The 23,198-nt window shown below is 49.5% G+C and overlaps 1 protein-coding gene across 1 annotated transcript; it reads left to right on the top strand.

Moving 5' to 3' along the window:
- The first annotated feature begins 8,378 nt into the window (after nucleotides 1–8,378).
- LOC147108324 (uncharacterized) lies at nucleotides 8,379–9,224 on the top strand. The gene has a single exon (XM_086006008.1). The coding sequence runs from the start codon at nucleotides 8,379–8,381 to the stop codon at nucleotides 9,222–9,224; it is 846 nt and encodes a 281-aa protein (XP_085862134.1).
- The last annotated feature ends 13,974 nt before the right edge of the window (nucleotides 9,225–23,198 follow it).

The following is a 23,198-nucleotide window of genomic DNA, read 5'->3' on the forward strand; positions in this document are numbered from 1 at the left end:
CATCGCCCTCTGCCAAATAGCCGGGGCTGATGCTACCCCGAATACAAGTCGATTGTACTGGTAAAGGCCTTTGTGAGTGTTTATCGTGAGGTATTTCCTAGATGCTTCTTCCACCTCCATTTGTAGATACGCTTGGGCCAGATCAATCTTTGTAAAGCGTTTCCCTCCAGATAGTGAGGCGAAAATATCTTCTATCCGTGGAAGTGGATATTGTACTTTGTGCAGGACTGGGTTCACAGTTACCTTGAAGTCCCCACAGATGCGAACCTTCTTCGGTTCCCCAGGCGTGCTGCTCAATGATTTCTTCATTACAGGAACGATGGGTGTGGCCCACTCGCTCCAGTCCACCTTGGACAGCACACCCGAACGCTCCAGACTCTCCAGCTCTGCTTCAACGGCTGGGCGGATCGCGTAAGGTACTGGTCTGGCCTTAAAAAATTTTGGGTTTGCGTTATCTTCGATTTTTATCGTTGCCGTTACTCCTTTTAGAGTCCCAAATCCTTGTTGGAACACCTCTTTCGCGTCAGTTAGAATCTTTGACAGTCGTCCAGGTGTGACGTCATCATCCTTTTTATCAGTCACAGTTAGCGCCTGAATGGAATGCCAATCCAATTGTATTTTTCGGATCCATTCACGTCCCAATAATGGTGGTCTTCCATCTGGTAATATATATAGATACAGTTTCTGTGTTCCTTGCCGTTGTATTCAACTGGCACCCTTATTTTTCCTCTGGGGTAGACTTTTAGCCCCATGTATGTCTTCAATACAATGGACATGTCCTTCAAGGGGATGTGTGGGAATAGCCGCTCATAGTCTCGTCGATTCATGACAGTTAGTTCTGATCCTGTGTCCAATTCCATCTTTACTGGGGACCCTGCTATCACGAGGGTGACCCAAAATGGTTCAGTGATCCTCCTTTGCAATCACGTTGTGTAACTTTAGACAACTTAGTCTCCTGCTACCGGAGTCCTTATCAGTCTCCTGATCTTCCGAACTACTGTCTGTCAATTTCTTTACTTTCTTGTACTTTTCCTTAGTAGTTCTTGTAGTGTTGGTTTTCTTTCCCGACCTGCAGACTCTTGCTATGTGTTCCATTTTCCCACATTGCCTGCATACTTTGTCTTTAAACCAGCAGTCCTTCTGATCATGGGTTGTTCTGCTGCAGCGATAGCACTTTTCTGCTCCATACGCCATTTCGTTAGCGCTGCATTCTTGTGGTTTCTGTTGTATTTCCGCAGCTCCCCATGCTGCTGTTTCGTAGGATACTGCCACGCTGAAAGCCTGTTCTAGCGTCAGGTCCTTTTCCGAAAGTAGTCGTTTCTGGGTTCCTTCACTCTGGAGCCCGCAGACAAACTTATCCCGTAAGGTGTCTGCCAGTCCTGCTCCGAACTGGCAGTGCTTCAATAACTTGTGTAGTTCCGTATGATAGTCAGCATTGCTCTCATCTTTGTGCTGGTTTCTTTTATGGAACTTGAATCTTTCTGCTATCAGCAGTGGTGTAGGGTTTAGGTGCTCCTGTAAGGCATTAACAATCTCTTCAAAACTTTTCTCCATTGGTTTAGCTGGGGTAATTAAATTCCGCAATAGGCCGTACGTTCTCGCGCCCATCAAATTTAATAATACCGACGCCTTCTTTCCATCGGTCACCTCATTTGTCTTGCAGTACACTTCAATTCTTTCCACATACTTGGTCCAGTCTTCTACCTCGTTGTCGAAAGCAGTGATACTGCCACTTTTCGGCATCTTGGGTGATTTAAAATGGCGCCTCCCGCGCTTTTTCTTCTTCACCAATGGATTAAAATGGCGCCTCCCGCGCTTTTCCTTCTTCCCCAATGGAATAAAATGGCGCCTCCCGCGCTTTTCCTTCTTCCCCTTGCTGCCACGCTGCTCCTAGCGTTCTGCAGGGTAATGGCGGCGACCCACGGCTTCGGCGCGTCTCACTTTTCCTTCCCCTTGTTTTATTTTCGCTACGCTGCCCGGTTCTTGAGCACCGACCACGCCCTGTGTGCTCCACCCCCTCTCTCTCTCTTTTCCTCCCGACGACGCTGCACGGCCCCTTTGCAGAGCTGCTCGATCGAGCTCGAGCCCGCCGCAGTCCGGAAGGTCAGCGCACTACCTGCTACCAGCATGATTTGCTGGAACACCTTGACTGGGGAGCCAAGCCCAGCTCTCCACAGCCTCTCCTGCAACTCTCCGAACTCCGATGGATTCTTGGGCGGTTGCCCGCGGTCGACGCCTGTTGTTCTGACGTCGACCTCCAATAGCTTCTTCTCAGGGAAAGATCCCCGTGAGGTGATGCAATACTGCAGGTGAGTTCGAACCTGCTCGTCGCCACTGTAGTGTCCGCGCCTTAATAATACACGGACTGCAGGAGAACAATAAAACAGGTATTTACTGAACGGAGGGTAACTTAAGACTGACGTACAGAAGCCTGCTATGGCTTTATATACAGGGGTGGTCACTGCCGGTACTGCAGTATAGAATCAGTTCTTCTCTTAAAGGTACATACACAACAGAACCGTTCTGATAACCCAAAGCCTATGAAGGGCAATATGAATGTAAATAGCAGACATGGCCAATGTAAATAAAAACATTTGTTTATTTGGCAAAATGTGCTTCCTTCCAACATGACAAAGCAATGGCAACAGAAAGCAAAGCTAACACTCTGACACATAAGTGACTCGCACACCCGGGAGACTATCCAAAACATTACTAACATTCAGACCAGCATCCACGGCCTTGATTTCTACAAATAAGACGTCTCAGCAGCACCTTCTACTCTTTCCCCTTTGATGGTGATCTACTTCTCTTGCGAGATCGGCCCCTTCCCTCCCTGCAACTCCTCCGTAATGGGACCACAGTGGCTGCATCAAGGCTGGGGGAGGCCTGCTGACTGTCCGAAAGCGCAGATGCCCCTGAGGGACAGCCTGGATGACCTCTGGGCTTGGAGGGCCCGGATGCTGACTGCTCCAACTGTGCATGGGTGGAAACAGTCTGTCCTGCAGGTGGTGGCAGCTGCAGTGGAGACGTGCCAGTGGTGGCATGAGGAATGTTGTCATCCTGAGAGTGGACACCTGCTCTGTGGTCGGCCGACACACTGGCACTCTGATGGGGCAGCACCGTAGCATGCGCACCAATCGGCTGGTCCACAGATTGATGGCCTGCTGTGGTGCTGCAAGGGCCCCGGGTAATCCTGCCTGATCCAGCGAGGGTGGCAGCAGTCAGTGTTCGCGTGGCCTCAATCTGCGTCTGCATGAGACCAGCGAGTGACTGCGTGGCAGCACTCAGCACTTGCGTGGCAGGTGCCAGTGCTTTGGTGAAACCCTGGACAGTCCTTTCCAGTGCTTCAGTGAAGGCCGGGACAGTCCTTTCCAGTGCTTCGGTGAAGCCCGGGACAGTCCTTTCCAGGGCTGTCCCGAAGCCCTGGACAGTCCTTTCCAGTGATGTCCCGATGCCCTGGACAGTCCTTTCCAGTGCTGCCCCGAAGTCCTGGACAGTCCTTTCCAGTGCTGCCCCGAAGTCCTGCGCACTCCTTGCCTGTGCTGCCCCGAAGTCCTGCGCACTCCTTGCCTGTGCTGCGCCAAAGTCTTGGACACTCCTTGCCAGTGTCTCGATGGATTCAGGCATCCTTGCCACTGCAGCCATGAGCTCAGTGTGCCTGAGCCGAGCCTGGGCGCTCAGTTCTACGAGGGCACGCACCTCTTCTGCGCTCTGTGCAGCAGTACTCGCGGCCTGACTCGCCCTCCGGGGAGACGGCCCCCGAGCTTCCCTACCCCTCTTGCGTTGCTGCAGCCCGCTGGGTCCTGGAGCTGGTTCCTCCTCAGAGCCTTCCCCCCCCGCTCCCCTCCAAGGAAGTACTATCCCCAGTCTGCAGATGGGCTGGCTCGCCTGAGGGTGGTACGGATGGTCCGGCTTCCTCCTGCTTGTCGCCTCCGGAGTCAGTGGCAGTGACAGCTTGAGGGCCCGGCTCCCGAGCTGGTGATGCAGCATCTGAAAGCAGGGAGGTTGAAGAGTGGCTTTAGCAAAAGGACAGGGTGGCAGCAAGGGATGCATGAGTGCTGCAATGCTCTGACTTGGGTCCAGAGTGAAAATGCATGCTGGTGGGGGGAACAAGTGGAAGGAGAGAGCTCAAAAAGGTGATGACCTTACCATCGCTGTGCACAATGGGGTCGGCAGCTCCAGAGGTGACAGGACCACTCATCCGGCTTCCAACAATTTGGTGGACTCGTTCCTCCAGGTCCATGAGTGTCTGCAGGTGAGGCCGACTTCCTCCGGTACGAAGCTGCTCCCTCCGGTTCCTGGCCAGCTTGGCCTGCAGGAGAAAGGACGGGAAGTGATGATACATTATGCCCTGAGTTGACATCACATGCCCCCCATGGTAGAATAGCCCTTACATTATGCCCTGAGCTGACATCACATGCCCCCCATGGTGGAATAGCCCTTACATTATGCCCTGAGCTGAATGTGCGTGTGTGTTTCCAGAAAGGGCCATGTCTGCTGGCTGACAGATGGCCATTGGGGCTTCGCGCACCCTCTGGCCATAAAGTCAGGTGCAGATGGAGGGATGAAGATGATTGCGAAAAAGGCACTCACCCTAATGACCCGAGTGAGGTCGTTGAACTTCTTCCTGCATTGCACAGGAGTCCTGGGCACGATGCTGCTGGAGGCGACTCTTTGACAAACTTCCCTCCAAGCTCTGCGGTACTCGCTCTGATGAGGCCTCCTGCCATTGTCGGGGTACAGCACAGCTCGCCGGCGCTCCACTGCGCCAACCAAAGCATCCAATGCCCCATCGGTAAAGCGCTCCGCTCCCTGCCTCACCCTCTCCATCTGTTGAAAGTTTGAAATGCCACAGAATGCACAGCGCCGATTTTGAGGCCTACAAGGCGCAGAGTGTGGCAGCTGATCCTAATTGACCTGCCCCTTTAAGAGCTGGCCGGCGCCAGCATATCTCGGGGTAATCAATTATTGATAGCACCTGTGCTACGCCCGGCCGCCGAGAAATTGAGTAGCGCCGCCGGGTTAGCGCCTTAAGAGTCCAGTGCAGCACCTGATTTTATGCCGCAATCACCTTGAGGGGCGCAGCAACCCAATATCGCTCGAGGTGGCGATAAGTTGCGCCTGGTGATAAAATTTGTGCAGCGCCAATTCTAGCGCCCCAAACGGGGCTATACCGAATTTCTCCCCCTCAATGTTTTTATAGTATTTTGGAAAGACATCTGAAGAAAGGACAATAAGAAATATGACGTAATTTACTGTTTTCTGCAAGAATGTGCTATTTTGTTTTGTTTTGTCTGTTCATTATTGATACAAAAGATAAGCTTCAGCCTTGACGTTACAGTTGCCAGTGTGCCTGGAAGAAAATGAATTTGAATGTGAATGTTTACAAGGCATGAGTGATTGTTTCTTTGTTAAAATGGCTTCCTTCTTTCTTTTCCAAGTGATACTGGTTAGTTAAAAAAAAATTGATCTGGATTAAATTGGAGTTATGAGGTAAATTAACCTATTAAAACCAGACTTTCATTGTGGCGTAAATTGGTGTAGTCCGAATTGAATACGATATCTCCGCTCCGTAAGAACATCCGATAGTGGCAGGTCCCTCTACAATATTTGATTGACTACGGAACTGGGAGCCCTACAGAATGCAGGACTAAAGTTAAACCCTAGAAAGGTACAGGTAGGGAAGAACGAAGAAATCTACCAAGGATACATAATAACACAAGGGAAGAGACAAATGCCCAAAGACAGATGGGAGGGGCACTAGGACCAAGAGGAAAGCTAGCAGGAGCAGCGCGCCACCACTGGCTGCGTGCTTTGATTTCTCACGGTCCCGCACTTACAAGCAGCTAGAGATGGCAGCAGGAAGGGACCACGCCAGAGAGGGGAGGGGGTCAAGCAGGTATTAGGGCTATTTAATTATTGCCGGAACTTTATCCCAGAATATGCAGAAATGGCCCAGCCTATACAGGATTTGATCAAAGGGGATCCAAGGAGCTGGTGGACTGGGGCCCCAACCATGAAACAGCTTTTGTAACGTGAAACAAGCCCTCACGTCGGCACCCGCATTGGGATTGCCAGATATGAGGAAATCTTTTCACGTCCATTGCCACAACCATGGGGGGCATTACACAGCGGTGGTAACGCAGGACCACGGGGATAAGCAATGACCGGTAGCATACTATTCTGCTAAAATAGACCCAGTAGCGGCTGGCTTTAGCCATTGTCTGCAAGCCCTTGATTGCTCGGCATGGGCAATCAGAATCAGTGAACCTATTACTATGATGGGGGAAGTAGTACTACATACTCCCCACACCATCGTCGAGCTGCTAAATACAGGAAGACTGAAAACTCTCTCGGACGGGAGAAGGGCCAAATGGGAAGCAGTATTACTGCCCAAGGATAAATCCGTAAAAATAGTTAGGGACATTAAGACCAATCCGGCCGAATGGGTGGTCACTGAGGGAAAAGACCACGAGTGTGCGGATACGGAAGAAAATAAAAATGTAGGACGAATTGGGGCAGAACCAATGGAGCAAGTAGATTTAACCCTGTATGTAGATGGGTCAAGGAAATTAACTGATGGAGTAGCACGTACAGGTTGGGCAGTAGTAAATGGAGATGGGACGGTAGTCCGGAGAGGCAAATTGGCAGGTCACATATCCGCACAAGTGGCAGAATTAGTAGCATTAGCAGAGGCACTAAATTATGCAAAAGGGAAATGGGTGAACATCTACACTGATAGTAGATACGCATTTGGGGTAGTACATGATTATGCGGGACCCTGGAGTAGAAGGGGTTACATAACCACTGGAGGAGTTACCATCCAGAATGAAGCAATAGTACGAACGTTAGTAGGAGCTGCCGAGGCACCTACTGCAGCCTCCGTAATTAAAATCAAAGCGCACCAGAAGATAGCAAACAAGGAGAAGCAGGGGAATGCATGGGCAGATGTAGCGGCATGGGCCGCCGCAGAACAGGAGGATGAGGAAACACCCCTATGTTATAAAGAAATATGCCAATGTGACAAATAGATTCCGACCAAGGAACGCACTTCACGGGCAAAATAATGAAGGATATGTGTAAACTAATGGGAATTAAACAAAAGTTCCACATACCCTATCGTCTACAAAGTTCGGGCATGGTGGATCGCATGAACTGTACATTAAAGCATGCTCTGATTAAAGCAATCCAAGAAACATGGCAATGCATGGGCAGACGAGGCAGCCAAGTGGGCAGCTGAGAAAGGGAATCTGACCAATGAAGCCCAAGTGTTTGTGTTTAGTTAAAGTGTGAAAGCACAACTGTCTTTTTCGATCAGGAATGTTTTTTTTTATTTACGTGAAGTGATGCAATTGCGTGAGGCTGATAATATTTTGCTCCGCCTTCAAAAGCCTGCAAAGGAGTTAACCCTTTCCACTGACAGCTGTTTAAGTTCACCAAGCAACAACTTTAGTATGAAATTTAAAGATATTGGACATTATTAAATTTAAGTTTCTTAATGTTAAGTTAATATTTCCCCACAGTGAAAGAAGGAAAATTATGATTTGATAAATGGAAGTTATCTTGTAAACTAATTGTATGATAAAGTGCAACATGAGCTTGTAGTGCTAGATTTGACAGATATGGCCTTACCTACGTGGTGTTCTAAGAAAACTCAACAATTATATTAACACCTTTTAACTCAAGTGTTAAAACAAGGCGCAACATGGAGTGGTGGTGGGCACAGTAAAAGAGATAAACAATATGGCGACGTAAAAGGTCTGTGATAAATGACGCAGCAACTGCCTTTAATGTGGGTACCTCAGTTGTTAATACTATTGATTTGGCGACACTGGATCAAAAGGCTAGAGACCTAGGGTCTCACATTAAAGCTGTATTACAAAAAACAAATGAGAATACGGATAAGGAATTATCTGAGGATCAAACGTTGACCATACATTTGCAAAGGATAGCTACAGTGCTAGAAACACATGCCCAAACCATTAATAAATTAATAAAGGAAGAATACAATGCATCTCAGCAGGTGGCTGCTAATGACATATGTAGCACATATGGTAACTGGATGGTGGAACAAACCAGAGAAAACCTGGCCCAGATATAGGCAGGGGAAGTACCCTTATGGATAACAAATTAACAATTGAGGGCAAACCTGACCAGTGGGCACAAGGGGGACGGTACCTCTAAAACGGGTGTTGGCAGGCAGGAGCTTGACGGCTTGCCAGTTGAGAGCAATGGTTCGGGCGTACCCCACACAAGTCGAGTGTAAACCTGACAGGGGAGGGCTCCTAGGGTTGGTATTGGTAATACCGGTGATGGCACCCGAAGCCCAAGGACGAGAGGTGTACCGAATACAGAATATTGGGGTAGTGAAGGACAGAATGCACATATCCTATCACAATATGTTACCATATGCTGTAAAGATTAAAGGAAATTTGGCTGGAACGAAATTGGAGGGATGTGTTACTGGACATGCTATCACTGTATGTCCACATAGTATTGGACACAGTCCAGAAGCACAGTGTGGGTTTAACAATACTGGTACCAATCAGGATATTAATTGTACCATGGAGGCCCTAGAGGTGGATTTAAAACCCACTCAAGTGGCATATGCCGGAAAGGGTGAATATTGTGTAACAACTAATTTGAAAATATTTAAATATGCCAATCTAACTTGTGATATTCCAAGTCCAGAGTTCTGCTTCACCCCTGAAATCCCGGTACGGATTGGACACGAGGAATTGGTGGAGATACACCAGCATAACCTCACCACCTTACAAGTTTCTGAAGATATCAAGAAAGACTTGAAAAACTATCAGAACACATTTGGGTATCCGATACCCCCGTTGCCTGAACATTTGAAAGTATTGCGAATGGAGATACGCCTCTCCCAGAAGGTTTATTATAACCCACAACTGAGCAATAGAAACATTAAGCATGACATTGATCAAATTAAAGTCACCACTTGGTGGGATGACCTCTGGAGTTGGGGACTGAATATACAGATCCATCCTTGGATTAGATTAATTTCACATGTATTAGTAGTAGTGCAGTTTGTTGTAATGTGCTTCTTGATTTTCATGGCCTGTAATAAATGTCGTAGGCAGAGGATGAAAAGGTTGGCAAAGGCAGTAAAACAGAGCCTGGGTGAGAATATCCCCAGTGTCTCTTTGATCTCAACAAAGAACACGTCTGAGTGGTACCGGGAGGAATATCTAACGGGGTAAGGTGCATATAAAAGGGGAGACAATCATAGATTGATAGAACTATCAGGTGTTCTGCCTCTCTTCCACCCGGACTGGTGGCCACCACAAAGGGAACCTGGTTAGATGAGGTACAGCATCTTGCATATGTAAATATCCAGGGGATGCCTAGGTGCTTACAAGAGGGCAACATCAAGCGGGGCATACCTATGGGCAACCATGGGTGACGGATAAGGGTTGGCTACCTTGGGCTTAGCCAAGGGCCAAAAGGGGGGATTGTTAGGATAAAATTTGGCTTAGGGGATATAAAGGGGTGGGCCTCAATATTTGACCAGTATAATATGTCTGAAAGGTACCATTCAGTCTTGTTAGGCTGGAAAACAAACGCAAAGCACCATGGGATACTTGGCTATATTAACCCTTTTTAAACTAACATAAATTTAGCTGATGTAAGGCTCGTAAAATCCCCTAAAGTAAGAAAGGAGAGATATTGGACTGTTTGAAATAATATTGGGCCAAAGGGGCTTAAAATCAAAACCCCAGGAAGATTTGGCTAGTTTTAAAAGGCATGTTCAGGCCTGCGGAAAACTGTGACAAAGGGAGGTGGGATGTGTTAAGTCTGTGTGTTCCAGTTGTATTAAGATTAATTACTGACACAGACTACAAGAATAAAGTTCAACAGGTCTTTACTAGTTGGAGGTCAGGACTATACTAAATACAATATTACTACACAGTACTTATATACCGGTGGTCACCACCGGTATTACGTATACAGCAGCCAGAGAAAGTAGTACATCTCTTAAGGTGGAACAGGCTTAAGTTCTCTTAAGGTGGAACAGGTTACATACACCACAATCCTCCCTTTTTTAGCTTAACAGTCATATCCCCATTTAACATAACATCATAACATATATACATATATAACTTCAGGTATAAACAGTTCAAAGGCTCAGTCTCTCAGGAGGCCTTCTGATTCGGTTTGGATAACGCCTTTCAGTGGTCTCTGATTCTTGTTGCTGAGGTGACTCTTCTTGTTGGTTTCCTATGTATTGGACGTCATCATCAGGTACAGTCCCTGCCGAGGTAGATGCTTCAGGTTCATTAACGTCTTCCACAGTTGTCTCTGTCGCAACCATGGGTTCGACCCTTGCTTTTGATTCTACCAGTTGATCCGTATGACGCCTTATCACATTGTTACCAATATCTACTGTGTACATCAGAGGTCCTTGTCTGGCCCGAATTGTTCCGGACTGCCATTTTTCGTTTCCATAGCCCCTTGCCAACACTGGTTGTCCTACGTCGAAACTTCGAGTGGACTTGTTATTAATATGCCGGAACTGTTTGTTTTCCACTTCCCTCCGCACATTTGGTTTTAACAAGTCCAACCTGGACCGCAACCTCCTGTTATAAAACATCATGGCAGGACTTTGGTTAGTCACTGCGTGAGCGGCGTTTCGATATGCCATTAGGAAATTGTCCACCTTGTGTTGTAACGGAATCTGATCATCGTTCATGGCCTTTATTGCCTTTTTGAATGTTTGGACAAATCTCTCGGCCAACCCGTTTGTCGCCGGATGATATGGAGCAGAGGTATAATGTTTCACCCCATTCTTCTTTAAGAATTTTTGGAATTCTTCCGACACGAACTGTGGTCCGTTGTCCGAACATATCTGTTCTGGCAATCCGTTCCTTGCGAATATTGTTCTTAACACCGCAATTGTCTTTTCTGAAGTAGTGGTATTCATCTTGATCACTTCTGGCCATTTGGAATGTGCGTCCACCGCAATTAGGAACATGGAGTCCATGAATGGACCAGCAAAGTCAATATGTACGCGTTGCCATGGGGCTGAAGGCCATTCCCATGGGTGTAGCGGTGTGATCGGAGGTGCATTTTGCACTTTTTGGCACCCAGCGCAGCTTTTTGTCAACTCCTCTATCTGTTGGTCAATGCCCGGCCACCATACATAAGCCCTAGCAAGACTTTTCATCTTAACTCCCCCCAGATGACCTTCATGCAGTTCCTTTAGAACTCTTTCCCGTAACTTGGGAGGAATAATCACTCTTGTCCCGTACATCAAAGTACCATGGCAGACGGACAGCTGGTCTCGCCTTGCCGAGAATGCCGGTAACAGAGGATCACCATGTGTTGGCCATGCCTTCACTGTCACCTCGTAAACTCGGGACAGTGTCGGGTCGTTCCTGGTTTCTCTTTCAATACTTGCATTGGTGACTGGTAAACACTCGATGATGGTCGAATGAAATAACTCAACAGGGTCAACTTTCGTTGTCTCTTCTGCTTCGGGTAGTGGCAGGCGCGACAGCCCATCAGCATTGCCATGCTGCTTTGTACCTTTGAATTCTATTTGATATTGATGTGCCCCTAGGAAAAGGGACCATCTCTGGAGTCGCTGTGCTGTCATCACCGAAACACCCTTCTTAGGGTTAAAAATGGATACCAACAGCTGATGGTCTGTCAGAAGTGTGAATTTTTGGCCCTGCAGGTAATGATTAAACTTCTTCACTCCCCATACAAGGCTGAGAGCCTCCCTATCGATCTGCGCATAGTTGTGCTCAGCGGAGGTCAATGATCTGGATGCAAACGCGACTGGCCTTTCCGTGCCATTTGGCAACTTGTGTGAGAGTACTGCCCCAATACCATGTGGAGAAGCATCACAAGCCAACCGAATAGGCAGTGTCGGGTTGAAGTGAGCCAACACTTCCTCTGAGGTGATCAATTCTTTGCTTTTGCGAAATGCCTTCTTACAGTTTTCGCTCCATTCCCATGGTACCCCCTTCTGTAAAAGAGCGTTCAGCGGGTGCAGTACCGTGGATAGATTCGGTAGAAACTTATGGTAATAGTTAATCAATCCCAGAAACGACCTCAACTGAGAGACATTATCCGGAGCGGGAGCCTTTACAACTGCCTCTATCTTGTCAGGAGACTTATGAAGCCCCTCCCGGTCAATGACATGACCACAGTACGAGATCCGCTTCTGAAAGAACTCACATTTCTGCTGATTAACTCTAAGTCCATACTCTTTCAGTCTGTTGAGCACCAGTTCCAAGTTTGCGAGGTGTTCTTCATCACCATCACCTGTAATCAGAATATCGTCCAGGTAACATTGTGTGCCTGGAATTCCCTGTAATACCTGCTCCATGGCCCTCTGCCAAATTGCCGGAGCCGATGCCACTCCAAAAACCAGCCTATTTTCCCAGTACAAACCTCTATGCGTGTTGATCGTGAGGTGCTGGCGTGACTCTTCTTCAACCTCCATCTGCAAGTACGCCTGCGCCAGGTCTATCTTGGTGAAGTGTTTCCCGCCAGACAACGAAGCAAAAATATCCTCAATCCGCGGAAGCGGATACTGCACCGTGTGAAGCGCCGGATTAATGGTGATCTTGAAATCTCCACAGATGCGAACCTTCCCTGGTTCTCCTGGCTTGTTGCTCGAAGGACGTTTCATAACGGGAACAATGGGCATAGCCCACTCACTCCAATCTACCTTAGACAGTACACCTGAACGTTCTAGCGCTTCCAGTTCCGCTTCTACAGTAGGTCGTATTGCATAGGGTACCGGTCTGGCTTTGAAAAATTTTGGTTGTGCATGTTCATCAGTCTTGATGTTTGCCGTAATTCCTTTCAGTGTTCCCAGTCCTTGCTGGAACACCTCTTTAGCATCATCCAATATTTTGGACAATCGTTTAGGTTTGACATCTGTTTCCCCGGAATCTACCGTTAGTGCTTTTAAGGAGTGCCAGTCCATATTCATTTTCCTAATCCACTCCCGTCCCAGTAGTGGTGGACCTCCTTCAGGTAGCACATATAAGTCCAGTACTTGGCTTTCTTCGCCCTTGTGGACCACTTTTACCTCTATCTTTCCGATGGGGTACACTCTTTGCCCCGCGTATGTTTTCAATATAATCTCCGTATCCCGTAGGGGAATATGTTGGAATAACCTTTTGTAATCTTTCTTATTCATGACCGTCAATGCCGATCCAGTGTCCAATTCCATCTTTACTTGGACTCCTGCTATCTGAAGAGTGACCCAAATTGTCTGGAGATCTGCATCCTTACCAACGTTGTGTACTCTTAAGCTACCCAGTTCATTACTGCTAGCGTCTGAATCTGACTTCTGTTCGTTCGAACTGGTCTTTGTCACCTTGTGCACCTTTATGTATTTTCCTTGCGGTGACTTTTTGTTGCTGGTCTTCTTTCCTGACCGGCATACTTTAGCTATGTGGCCAAGCCTGCCACACGTTCTGCATTCTTGGCTTTTAAACCAACACTGGTTCTGATTGTGTGTTGTCTTTCCACAACGATAACATTTTACAGTACTCAAACCCAATTTATTTGTACTGAGTTCCGGTGACTGTAGCTGCATTACTGCCGTGCCTCTCGCTGCGGCTTCGTGTGCTGCTGCCATAGTGACCGCTTTCTCAAGCGTCAGCTCATTCTCCTCGAGCAGTCGCTTTTGTGTATCTTCTTTTAATAATCCACACACAAATTTATCCCTTAGCGCGTCTGTCAGTCCCGTTCCAAACTGACAGTACCTCGCCAGCTTACGCAATTCCATTAAATATTCAGCATTGCTTTCATCCTTCAGCTGCCTTCTGCTGTAAAATTTAAATCGTTCCGCTAGCATCAGCGGCGTGGGGTTTAGATGATTTTTCAGGACAGTAACAATCTCCTCGAACGTCTTATCCGCCGGTTCATCTGGTGATAAAAGGTGTTTCAATTGCCCGTATGTCTTTGCACCCATTAAGTTCAATAAAGTTAGTGCTTTCTCTGCATCTGGGATTTTATTTGCTTTACAATAATTTTGTATGCGTTCTACATACATGGCCCAATCTTCGATGTCGCCATCAAAGGTATCAATGTTCCCATGTTTAGGCATCGTTGCAATTTATTTTATCCCAAGATGGCAGCTTCCCGCTCTTGTCTTCGTCCTCCGTCTACAAAATGGCGGTTTTCCCACGCTTGGCGGTCTTCACCCACTGGCTGCAATGGCATTTGGCGTGCCGCTGCTGCTCCCCTTTACCAGCGGTTAGTAACTCCCCCGACGCTGTCTCCGCTTCACCGCGGCTCCCTCGGGCATTCGCGCTTCCCCGATGTCGCGCCTCGCAGCCCTTCTTGCAGCCCGGTTATTAGCACCGGCTGCGTTCGCCTTCACCGCGGCTCTCGCGCCTTCAGTCGCCCCAGACGCTGCGCCTTTTTGGCCCGAAAGCGGCCCGGCCCTTATCACCAGCCGCGATCGATGTCCCTGCGCTGCGCCTTTCGGCCCGAATGCGGCCCGGCCCTTATCTCCGGTCGCAATCGATCTCACCGCCCTTATTCCTCCGTCTTCCTCCCCCCGTCTGTACAGCCAACGCGGCCGACTTTCTGCTCGCGTCGCTTACCGGCTTACCCAGCACCGAGGTAGAAAGAAGATAGCTGACTGCCGCTGATGGAGGCTTCGAGTTCAGGATGTCTTCTGCACTCCGGGTTCTCGATGCCTGCCGCGCGACGTGTCTTCCAGCAGGGTGATGAGGGTGGATGCCTCTCTTCGACGCCCGTTCTGTGGACGAAGCCGCCGTGGATATAAACTGCCGCAGGGTAAGAATCGGACTCGTCGCCACTGTTAAATCTGTGTGTTCCAGTTGTATTAAGATTAATTACTGACACAGACTACAAGAATAAAGTTCAACAGGTCTTTACTAGTTGGAGGTCAGGACTATACTAAATACAATATCACTACACAGTACTTATATACCAGTGGTCACCACCGGTATTACATATACAGCAGCCAGAGAAAGTAGTACATCTCTTAAGGTGGAACAGGCTTAAGTTCTCTTAAGGTGGAACAGGTTACATACACCACAGGATGGGCTCCCGAAACACAGACAATTTGAGTATTGGATTATCTGGGAATGTTCTGGGCCATCCCAGTCATTCTACATAAAGACAATGGGCTTGATTTTAACTCAGCCATCAGGCGGGCTTTGGGGCGTGTGGGGGGTTAAAATCGCAAAACCTGGGGGTCGGGACCCCCCCCGCCTGGTTCCCGACACCTAGCCATTTTAACCCAGGTGTGTCTGATGGTCCCTAATCAGTCCCACCTGCAACAGCCGGGACTGGTCTTTTGGGCCCTTAAACAGCACTTATTGGCCTTTATAATCTCATTTTAACAGGCCCTTGCCTGTTTAACCCTTTTCCCATGTAAAACACGCTTGGTGGGGATCACGCCTGTGAAACCTGACGTGAAAACTATTAAAGAGGAGATTTGATCAGCCATCATTTGCAGGTGGCAGGACATTGTTGTTTCAGGCCTGGGGCAACATTTACCAGGCTTAACCAAACCTGTGGAAAGTTGGAGCCTCACACACTTCTCCAGTGTGACCTCCTGCGAAACCCCTCTCGCCACCCTCGCTCAGCGCTTCCTCAACTGAGGCATCTACCAGAAGCATGGGAGGCCTTTTTTTCCGTCCCTTCTTGGCATTAGAGGACCTCCAGCCGCAATCGCGAAATGACACACGCCACAACTGCAGAAGTTGCCATCAGAATTTTTATGCAAAACAAACAACTGATGGCATTTTTATAGAGTACACAACATTTCACCCAAGTGACTACCCTTGTGATTATTTGTGCTTTAATTTCCTCTTACGCATGCTCCTACGTAGTGGTTCCCCTGTGGCTTCTGCAGATGTGGAGCCCCTTGCTCACTTTCCTGCTGCTCCTGTCTCGACACCTTTGGCGGGTGTCCTCTGGGGTGGCGAGCCTGTGAGGGCTCGTCAGCAGTCTGCTGCTCCTGCGGCTGTGCAGGAGTTGAGACGTCTATTTCAGTTGGGTGTGGACTCTGGCGGGGCTCTGACCGAGAGCTCTGCAGTGGCATGGAAGTGTGAGCGCTTGGAGAGGAGCCCCCACTTCCTTGAGGTCTGCCACCTGTAGGGGGTGGTGTGGGGTGGCGCGTGCGCCCAGTCAGTTATGCCTCTGAGCGGTTCGACTCGCTCCCACGCCCCTGGGTTCTAGACACCGGACTTAGGTTCAAGGCGGCGATACAGAAAAAACTCGAGTAGACAGGTGGTTGGATGTAAGCAAAAACCAAGATTTTTATTGAAGAGGAAATTAACACAATCTTATGAAAAATTACTGGTATAAACTTTTACAGGCAAAATACAAGATAACTATACTTATACAGGGAATGGGGAACACACGGCACATCGAGGGAAAACAAACTATCTTAACAATCTCCTTATCCTTATCCCACCCACTATACCTAACTAGATTAAGCTATGAGGGGTCAGAATTTCATGCTCACCAATCCAAAAGATCTGCTGAATTCAAAACAGCGGTGGGGTTTGGGGTTCATTCTTTGTGCTCTCTGGAGCCTGCCGTCGTCACGTGGCCTCGGGGTGCTGCAAGGGCATTGTCCAGGTACAAGTACCCCAAAGTTAAAGTCTCTGCTTGGGTACTTTACCTCGCAGGGATGATGGTTCCTCGTCCTCGGCCGGCAGTTGGAGTTTGCATGAAGATAGTCGCAGGTCAGCTGGACTGAAGGCCCGATTATTCAAAGCTTTTCTTCAATCGTCTTTCCATTCGTCTTCTTCACCACCTCGCCTCGTTGCGTCCCGCCTCGCCTGGCCTGGTTTGTCCGTGTCCCCCTGGCGTGATGCCGGGCATCCCTGAAGGAATGGGGAAGGCACGGGCACTGGCTGGGCGGTAAGCGCAGGACAGGGGAAGAGCAGTAGCCACGAGGGTGAGGGACCAGAGCCGTAGCAAAGGCTTAGAGCAGAGAGAGAAGGTTGCCAGTGGGCCCACAATTATACTCCTTTGGATGGCCCTTATCTGTGCGCCAAATCAGGTTAGTTCTTTGTCACAATCTTGGCGGGCTATTTTAAATAACGGTGGCAATCTACTCTAAGGGGGAGAAATTCGGTTGTTAGCACCACCGATTAACGCCTAAAGAGGCCGAGAAGTGGGGCGCTAGCCAATTTCCGGCCGGGCGCAAGGCGCCTAGCGCCTCACCCCATATTGAGCATGCATTTAGTGCCGGCACTAAATCTTAGCGCCCGCTCATGGGCGCACGCTGATTATGACGTCATTTGTGTGTGCAACGCCTTTTGGGCGCCCCGGACCGGAAATTCAGTGGCGCCCCCCTCCGTGGCGCCTGGCGCTAATAGTGACAGCTTACCTGGACCTTACTAAGTCACTCTCGGGCTGGAGGAGCGTTATTTAAAGGGGACTGATGTGGTTTAAAAGCGGCAGCCATTTTTGGAGCACAACTTCCTCGAGAGCTACAAAGAGTTGCTGAGCTGCACACTGAGAGCCATTTGACCACTGACCCAGCTCAGGCAGATGATCTTCAGCCTTCTGACCATCACCTTGCTGTTGGTGAGCCTTGACAATGGGGAACCTTCCTGTGGGCACTTATTATGGGGGCTACATTGGAGGGGAACGTCCTGCTGCTGAATCATTTGGAAAGGGCACTGAGACGCTGGGAGAGGGGGGCGGGCATGGCCAGATGGAGGAGGACCAACAGACGCCGCCACAGCAGACCTTACGCTGGCAGGGTTTTCCGACAGCAGTTTTCCTACATGAACATGCCGGAGGAGCAGTGTGTCAGAAGGCTGCAATTTAGAAAGGAGGTGGTGACTGAGCTGTGCCAGCTGCTTCAGACAGATCTGCAGCCTCAGATAAGGTGCAGGACATCTCTGTCGGTGGCTGAGAAGATGCCTGCTGGCCTGAACTTCTACACGAGCAGCTCTTCTCAGGCTGCGCGTCAGAGGCTGATCAGAAGTAGCTTCTTGGCCCCTCTCACAGAATGCTTGCTGCCATTCCAAGAACATGAATGGAACCGGTCTGATACCCCCAAGCCTGTGAAGGGCAAGATGCATGTAAATAGCAGGCATGGCCATTGTAAATGAAGAAAGTGTTTCATTAAACAAAATGTGGTTCCTTCAAACATGAGAAAGCTATGGCAACAGAAAGCAAAACTAATACACTGACACATAACTGGCTCTCACACCCGGGAGATTGTCCAAAACATAAATCACATTCCGACCATCTTCCTTGGCCTTGATTCCACTGCGCCAACCAAAGCATCCAATGCCCCATCAGTGAGTCGTTCCACCCTCTGCCTCACCCTTTCCATGTCTTGCTAGGCTGGTGCACCACAGGTAGTCTCCCATCGCTTTGAAGGCCTACAAGGCAGTGAGTGTGTCTGGTGATGCCAATTGACCTGCCCCTTTAAAAGCTGTCCGGCGCCACTGTGTCTCAGGGAAAGTGATTATTGACAGCACCCTCGCTGCGCCCCGCGTCGTGAAGTTGGGTTGCGCCGCCGGGTTAGCGCCTTAAGAGTAGCGTGCAGCACCTGAATTAGCGCCGCAATCACCTTTAGGGGCGCTGCAACCCAATATCGCACCAGGTGGCGCTAAATCGCAACTGGCGCTAGGCTTTGCGTTTTGCCAGAACTAGCGCCCCAAATGGGGCTATACCCAATTTCTCCCCCTAACTGTTTTTAGATGGCCGACAATCGCATCTACTGGCCGGATAATTGACTTGTTTTGTTATTAATACATCTTAATGGGCCTGTCCAGCCTCGATGGCTTCCTTAAGCTGTTCCCGATTATTTATGCAAACTGCTTGATGGCCTTAACTATAGGCCTAACTGGGTTTGATCTGTCTCCGATTTGAACTAATACATAATTCAAAGTCCTGTTTGGTTTTCAAAATGCAAAGTCTCTCTTCACGGAAACTGTAGCTTTGGTTTCGATTTCTCCATGAGCTGCCTGTGCCGCAGAGTCCAAGTTTAAAAAATCTCGCAGGCTTTCTGCCACGAGGCGCGGACGCCATTTTGGGTACCCTTTTTTCATTAAAATGTCCATGCAGTGTCCCTTTTCTTATTAACAACCTTTGGAGAAATGTAGAAATTTTGCGAATCTTACACTCCGCCCTTTGATACTAAAACTTGCTTGAAATATCATACTTTTACAAAGTGAGCAAAAATTTCTGACCCTCCATAGTCAACCTTCCCCTGTAATTTCCTATCGAATATACCCATGACACATGCACTTCCCTTTCCGTGAAAATGTAGTGTACATCAGCATACAGAGAGTAAAATTACAGACTTTACACACATCCAAGCATTGGGGGGTTCCAACACCCCTGCACCACTTGGTACGCATACATCTTTATTAACCGCGTCGCAAAAAAACAAACAGAAAAACCTTTATTAAAAATAACAAACACAAAAAAACAACAACCTTTAATCAAAATACAAGGAAAAAGACTTAAACGGGCGTATCTCCCTCCACCTTTACATAATGTTCCTTCCAGATCTTCTGGTTACGGAATTCTAACAACTGACCTTTTCCTTTACATTGAATGCAAACTAGATACAACACTATCCCTAACTGGCAAACTACGAGAATGTGGGAAGCCAGTCTGATCCACGAAGGGACCTCTATGTTATTGAAAATGTCCCACCAGGGTGGAATCACAATATCCAATATCTTAGTCCCTATCTCTACTGTTTTCTGCTCTAGAGTGTAAAAATGTTTCTGCGAAACTATGACGGCTTTGAGTATTTTGGTAAGGTGTTCAGGGAGAGGGGGAATTTCGTAGCTAAAGTGCGCTACGTACTTTTGCAAATCTTTAAAATTCTCCTTCACAGTGAGGTGAACAGTGGAGGGTTCAGGAATAGGGACAATTAGCTCCTGGGCCACTTGAACTTCTGTCTCGGGTTTAAAACAGAAGTTGCTTTCACTAACTGGACACCAGCTATGCTGTCCATGCTGGTAGTGGGACGCGCCGGTGGTGACACAATACGTCCCACCTCCTATATATGCTACCTGCGGGGGAACATGGCCTTGTGCCATTGCCTCCATGGTAAAATTTATAGGTTTCGTGCCAGCAGCTCTGAACCCACACTGCAGTTTCGAATAGGCATTCAAGTGCTGGGGACACAGGATTATGTGTGCTCCCCGGCTCCGGCACCCTGAGAGGTCAGTACCTGTCATAGCGTGCTCCCCACTTTATAACATAAGGTGGGACCACTGTGAAATGAATGTGTGCACCCCCTTGAATGACTCCAACGTTCTCCACCCTGTATACCGGTGCGGGTCGGGCTGTCCTACCCATGACCGGCATCCTAACTACTACTCCTATGATTGTGTGGTTGGACCGCCCACAATCCACGGGGACTGGGTAGGCTTCGGAGGCTAGCCGGAGTTGGCACGGGCTTAATGCATTCTCAAAAGGGTGGAGGGCTGCGAGGTGCTTGTTGCTGATCCAGGAGGGGACCAAACTCTGTTTTAAATCCTCCAGGTTACTGCGGCCCTCGCCCAGTAACCACGCCCCGTATAACACGCACACCTCATTCTGCGCAGCCTGGTCAGAAGCATTTCTGTCCTCCCTTATGATAGCATTTACCGTCTTTGCGTGCTTTTCCAACTCGGCTATGATCTCCTTTAAATGGACCGTCATGGCCTGGTCCTCATGTAACTCCGAGCCCACTACCTTGTTCTCATCCAGTAATATCCTCTTTAACTGTGTTTTTAAAACGTTTATCTGGGTCTGCAGCTCTATGTCATCTAAACTGTTGATGACAGAGGACCCAGTATTAAATGCAGTAAAAACATCATTCCATACTCCCCTTCTTTGCCTCCCTGTATTACCCAAAAACTCTCGGTGTGTGGTGTAGAGTTCGGTTTTGTCCACGTGGGCGAAATCGAACTCATAGAACTTCTTGAACATGTCCTTTAATAGGGCCTGGTATAGCTGCTCTGTTTCTTTGGCGCACCACTCCGGTAAGTGTACCTCGGTGAGATTTAAAATCACGGAGGCTACCGCATAGTGTACCCCCTGGTACAGCATCTGATCGGTGGGGACTAGTACCAACCCATTCCCTGGTCCCTTGGAGGTGGTGGGGCAACCTTCCCTGGGTAACCTCGCTGCCTGCGCCGTGGGCGGGGGCTTACGGGGGCGGGTAACCAGCTCAGAGGCGTTGACTGGGATCGGAGAGTATGGGACCTCACACACCTTCTGGCTGGCATCCCACCTTATCCCCTTCCCGGTGTTGTGCCACTGCCGGTGGAAAACGATGGATATGCCTGCGGGGCAGACCTCCTCTGACCCCCACATACAGATATAAATTCCTTGATCCGGGTCCCACCACTTATCCCAGTACACACTCAATCCTCCATGAGCCCCTGTGATCGTCCGGTGGGTGTTCTTCCCCAACCGTTCCCACTCGACTTCGGGGTTCCTCATGTCCTTTCTCAGCTTCCTGAGCCACCACCATCTGTCCAGTGGAAGGTGTCCTTTACACGTCAAACATATTCGCTTTCCAACGGTGACACTGACCCTCGTGGTAACGACCCGTACCCTGGGACACAGGAGGGAGGTCTCCCCATACGTGAATCAGGTTTGGCTGGAGTACTGAGACGAATTGGACCCAAGTCATCCTGGCCACCTTCCCTCGTGGAAGTAGACGGCGGTCTCCTCCACATCCCGTTCACCGCTCCCATCGATCGCCATGGGCGCCTTGTCTCCCGAGCACCCGTAGATGTGGGAGTCCTGGACGTTGCCCCATCTTTCGACGCTCATCCCAATCAGGGCGAATAGGACCACGATCCCCTTCATCCTGAAAATCTTTCTGCAATAGATACAAAAACATGCAGCCAGGTCCCCAAGAGATTCTCTGGCTTGGTGAAGCATGGTCGGGTCCCGCGACCTCGACCCCAAATATACACTCTCTTAGCAGACTGCTTACTTAATACTACCCATCACCTTATTTAACTTAGACTAAAACACCCAAGCCTAAGTTGAATAATTAAACTTAACAATAAACACTAACCAAAACTTAAACTAAACTATATACATCCGCCGCCCGCCTCCGGGCGGCCAGGCTAATCTCTGGTCGGACTGCGGCTCACCGCTACCCCTGGTGTGACCGCACCGTCCTTCCCTGTTGGTCCCTCGCAGCCCGTGGCTGCTGGCTGAGGACCTCTGTCCTTGGACCCTTCCCTGGCTCGAGGCGCGGCCCTTGGTAACTGGAGGGCTGGTGACCATGGCTTTCTCGACTGGGGCGTCCGTGGGGACCTTCTGGGGGCCTTGATGGGTGGGGCTCGCTTGGCCGCTGGGCCTTTAACCCGAACCGCTGCACCCTCAGGCTTGACCCCTCCCGAACCTGGGCTGGGGGCAGGTAACTTTTCGCAGCCTGCTGCTGCGAGCTGAGAGTCTCCGCCCCCAGGTCCCATGGCTGGATCTGGGGCGGGGTTTTTGACCTCAGGTTCCTCCCTCTCTATACCTGGGTTAGGGGCGGGGTTTTCGCCCTCAGGTCCCTCCCCCTCGTCTGGATCCCAGAAGAGTGGGGGAGTGTCCCAATCGATGGGTGGGATGGCCCCTCCCTTTAAGCAAGCCACAGCGCCTGCCTGTGCAGTCCGTGAACTCGCTCCTGCTGCAGGCTGAGGATCTTTATCCTGAGACCTTTTCCCAACTGGCTGTTTTCCCCTTTCAGGTGTAAACAGCTTACACTGGTTGATATGAAAAAATTTTGTACACCGGGGCATCTTCACGGTGTATACCATGGGGCTGGCTTTATCTACAACTAGCTGGGGGTGCCCGGCGATGCCGAGGCTTTTTTGAGGGCATGTTGTTGTTGGAAGAGAGAGACCGAGTTGGGGGGAAGAGAGAGAGCGAGTTGGGGGGAAGAGAGAGCGCGACTGGGGGGAAGAGAGACAGCGACTGGGGGAAGTGAGAGAGCGACTGGGGGGAACAGAGAGAGCGACTGGGGGGAACAGAGAGGGCGACTGGGGGGAACAGAGAGGGCGACTGGGGGGAAGAGAGAGAGCGACTGGGGGGAAGAGAGAGAGCGACTGGGGGGGAAGAGAGAGAGCGAGAGACGGGGGAGTGAGCGCGACTGGGGGGAAGAGAGAGAGCGATGGGGGGGAAGAGAGCGAGAGACTGGGGGGGAAGAGAGAGAGCGAGGGACGGGGGAAGAGAGAGAGCGAGAGACTGGG

This window comes from Somniosus microcephalus, chromosome 13 (genome assembly GCF_052327205.1).
Source record: "Somniosus microcephalus isolate GS21.2 chromosome 13, FLI_Smic_1.0, whole genome shotgun sequence".
NCBI lineage: Eukaryota > Metazoa > Chordata > Chondrichthyes > Squaliformes > Somniosidae > Somniosus > Somniosus microcephalus.

Excerpts from the sequence above, each read along its gene's own strand:
- LOC147108324 (XM_086006008.1), top strand. The coding sequence starts at position 8,379 with ATGCACATATCCTATCACAATATGTTACCATATGCTGTAAAGATTAAA.